Below are 3,257 nucleotides of genomic sequence, written 5' to 3'. Positions count from 1 at the left end.
TCACGCCTGTTTTCTGTGTGGTCGTGGTATTGCACCGGGCGAGCCGGCCCATTCGTGCGAAGATGTTAAAGCGGGCTCTACCACTGTTAATGGAAGCAATTCCGTGTTTCGTCTGATGAGTGTGGTGCTGGAGGCCTAATTTAAGTCCCTTTCTTTTTACCACCCTTTTCTTATAAGGAGAGGATGGGAAGGGGAAGTGGATTTGACGGTGGAGGAGATGCATAGAAAGGGGCAATATCCTCTATGTGCGTCTCCTTTTCCGTCGGATTAGGATGGGCAACGCATCTGCGATTGCGGATGTCTATGGGCAGCGGTCGCTTCGTCATTTTGGCGGATTCAGGTGGCCGCTTGCTCGTTTGCCACTTTATATTATAAAAAAGGCATTTTATTCCCCCGGGCGAAGTCGCGAACTACATCTATATAAAATGATGATAAGACTTCAGTGTTATCTATTGAAATGCGTTTTTATAGATTAAAATAACATTAGATTTCCTTATAACTGCTTATGTAAATAAATTGCTACCTTATCGTTTATCAGAGCTTTGTGTCAATAGAATATAGCAATTTTCTTTGAAGTCATATCTGAAGAGTCGATGTATATTTGTATGTTTGTTATTAACAGACGTTGGCTGCTATTTGTGCTTAGTGTTGTAGTGTTTATTTCATTACTAGCTTTCGTCTGCGACTTTGTCCGCGTGAAATTTAAAAAAAAAGTAAGTAGCCCATGAGTTCTTCCAGACCACCTTCTACGTCTATGTTAAATTTCATCAAGATCTATTCCGGAGGTTTTTTTTTATAATAAAAGCGGGCAAACCAGCGGCGTGAACACTAAGGTGGTCAACGACGCCCATGGACATCCGCAACACCAGAGGAACTACAGATGCGTTGCCGGTCTTTGAGGAAATGATAGGCTCGCTTATTGAAGGACTCATTTAAGCTACAAACTCTAACAAACATCCATCCATCTAAACTTTCGCATTTATAATATTAGTAATTCGTTTTTATCTATATCTATACATGTACTAAAATTGGAGTGTCTGTTTGTAATATCAAGAGAAAAATTCCAGATTTCGGGAAGATGATGTATTTGCGTTCACTGGAGAGTAGCTGACATAGACAGGCTTTATAATACTACCTTGTTATTTTAATACTGCGCGGGAAACAGCTAGTGGTGAAATAATTTTTGACATCTACCTAATAGTTTTTGAGTTATTTCAATACGTATAAAAAAACAACTCATTCCTCTTTATAATGTTGGTAACAGACCGTTTTATTAACTTGAATTAGCTTAGATATAATGTAACTTATCACTCAACTTGTGTGGCTTGTTATCACTATAATAATGCATTGCTCGTCTGCGCACGTCTCATGTCAATGATTGAAAAAATGCAAATTGTTAATAAATGCAAATTATACCATGTATATTCAAAACATAATTTTTTGTTAAAGTTTTTTCTTGGTATGATTCTTAAATAGTCAAAGGTAGGGTGCGCTTGGGCGACCGCCCAGGGCTCTACAGGTTGGATTATTACTGTTAGGACAACTTATTTACACGTCCGCCCAAAGGAGCGGAGCTTGTAGAAATGTTACTAACTTTAAAACCGTTACTGCGTAGGTCTTTGAGATAATGTGTGGTATTAAAAAAACCAAAAGTAGATAACCTATGTATTCTTCCAGACTACAACTTATGCCAAATTTAATCTAGATCCATTCAGTTTAGGCTAGAAACTAACAAATATCCATCCATCCATTCATCTAAACCTCCCAAGTATGCTTATAATGTTTGGTGAACGAAGTACGAACGTGTAGGTAGTTTGCACAATACTAGGAACTAGATTGTTGTTTTATTCAAAGTGTATAAAGTGATAACTTTGAACTCTGTAATAATTTAAAACAATTTATACATCATAAACATTGATATGTAACATTTTGCACACAATGTTTATATCGGTTTCAGTCGTATCTATTTATAGCAGACGAGGCGCGGCCGGCGAGCCATTACTGGACTCCATGTTTATTTATCCATGCGTTTGTATACAAGGTTCGCGGAATTTTGAAGGAGAGAAGTCAAGTTTGTTTAGCTATAAAATTACTACTTGCAGGCACATATTCTGATATATTTTCAAGTCTTAAACGATTCGTGAATTGTATTGAAAACTAGATGTTGCCCCCGACTTTGTCAACGCAATATTAAAATAAAAAATGGAGCCTATAAATATGCCCGTCTATGTCAGCTACCCTTCAGTGAAAGTGTGGTCGAAATCGGCCTAGCCGTTTCGGAGGTTACCCGGAACAAACGCGGCTTGCAGACAGACAGACAGACAAAAAAATTTTAACTGCAATCTTCCATCATCTTCCCAAAATATGGAATTTTTCTTATGAGATTACAAACTGACACTCCAATTTTATTATATGCAGAGATAAAATTTCTCGCCTATATCGTAAAAGTTGTCGGTGATTATTGTAAAACGTGCAAATGTTCGTAATTAGTATATTTATGGCACCAATCTGTCCGGTGTAATGCTGATGATATGACGATAATTGTTACGTGATAGTTACAATTTGTCGGGGAAGTCCCGCGTCGTGTTTTAAATCTTCAAACGATATTTTGCTATCTCTCTATTTTGGCTACTACGGATCGTATCTGCTTTTTATCAATTTAATAAGCCTACGTAGTTCGTATAGACTCGGAATTACCACATTCGTAATCGTTGCTCGGTTGCAGAAATCGCCTAAATGTATTGTTGTAAATAAAATATAATTTCAGGTGATGGGATCTGATATGAATCAGAGATTGAAGAACGTCGTGCAGCATCTCGTCAAATTCGAAAAGGCGCCCAAAGAAATAAAAGGGAGGCTGATCACTGAATGGTTCCGCGCGGGCGAGCAGCTGTTTGAGGAGTTCCACAGGCTGGGTGTCGCCGCTAGCTGGACGGCCAGCAGAGTCAAGGGTCAGCCCGAGGTGGCGGAGATCGTCACCAAGGTTACGAGGAACCAGGACTGGCTGCAGAGCTTCGTCACGATCTACCCCAACCTGAGGGTAGACTTGGAGGGCGCGGTGCCCGCGGTTAACGTGTGCAGGGTGCGCTCGGGCGTGGAGTTCTTGCTGCAAGGGTTCAAGGGCATCAGCTCCTCCTTCGACAAGGTGCTGAAGGACCTCGAGGAGCTGGGCGAGTTGGAGGAGCTTGACGAACAGCTGCGCATGTGGCTTACTACGGGACACCGCCCCGAGTTCTTCCCCGGCGACGTGCCCGCCG

General features: G+C 40.7%; 1 protein-coding gene across 1 annotated transcript in view; it reads left to right on the top strand.

Moving 5' to 3' along the window:
- LOC106111696 overlaps positions 1-3,257 on the top strand; it is a 17,274-nt gene that overhangs the window by 4,526 nt on the left and 9,491 nt on the right. The window contains exon 2 of the mRNA XM_013293844.1: positions 2,768-3,253. Coding sequence (XP_013149298.1) covers positions 2,768-3,253 — 486 coding nt within the window. The remainder of the gene's footprint in view (positions 1-2,767; positions 3,254-3,257) is intronic.

The sequence above is a fragment of the Papilio polytes genome, unplaced genomic scaffold (assembly GCF_000836215.1).
Source record: "Papilio polytes unplaced genomic scaffold, Ppol_1.0 DF824150.1, whole genome shotgun sequence".
Classification (NCBI taxonomy): Eukaryota; Metazoa; Arthropoda; class Insecta; order Lepidoptera; family Papilionidae; genus Papilio; species Papilio polytes.
The sequence above is the reverse complement of the archived record's forward strand: the minus strand, read 5'-3'. Positions and strand labels throughout refer to the sequence as shown.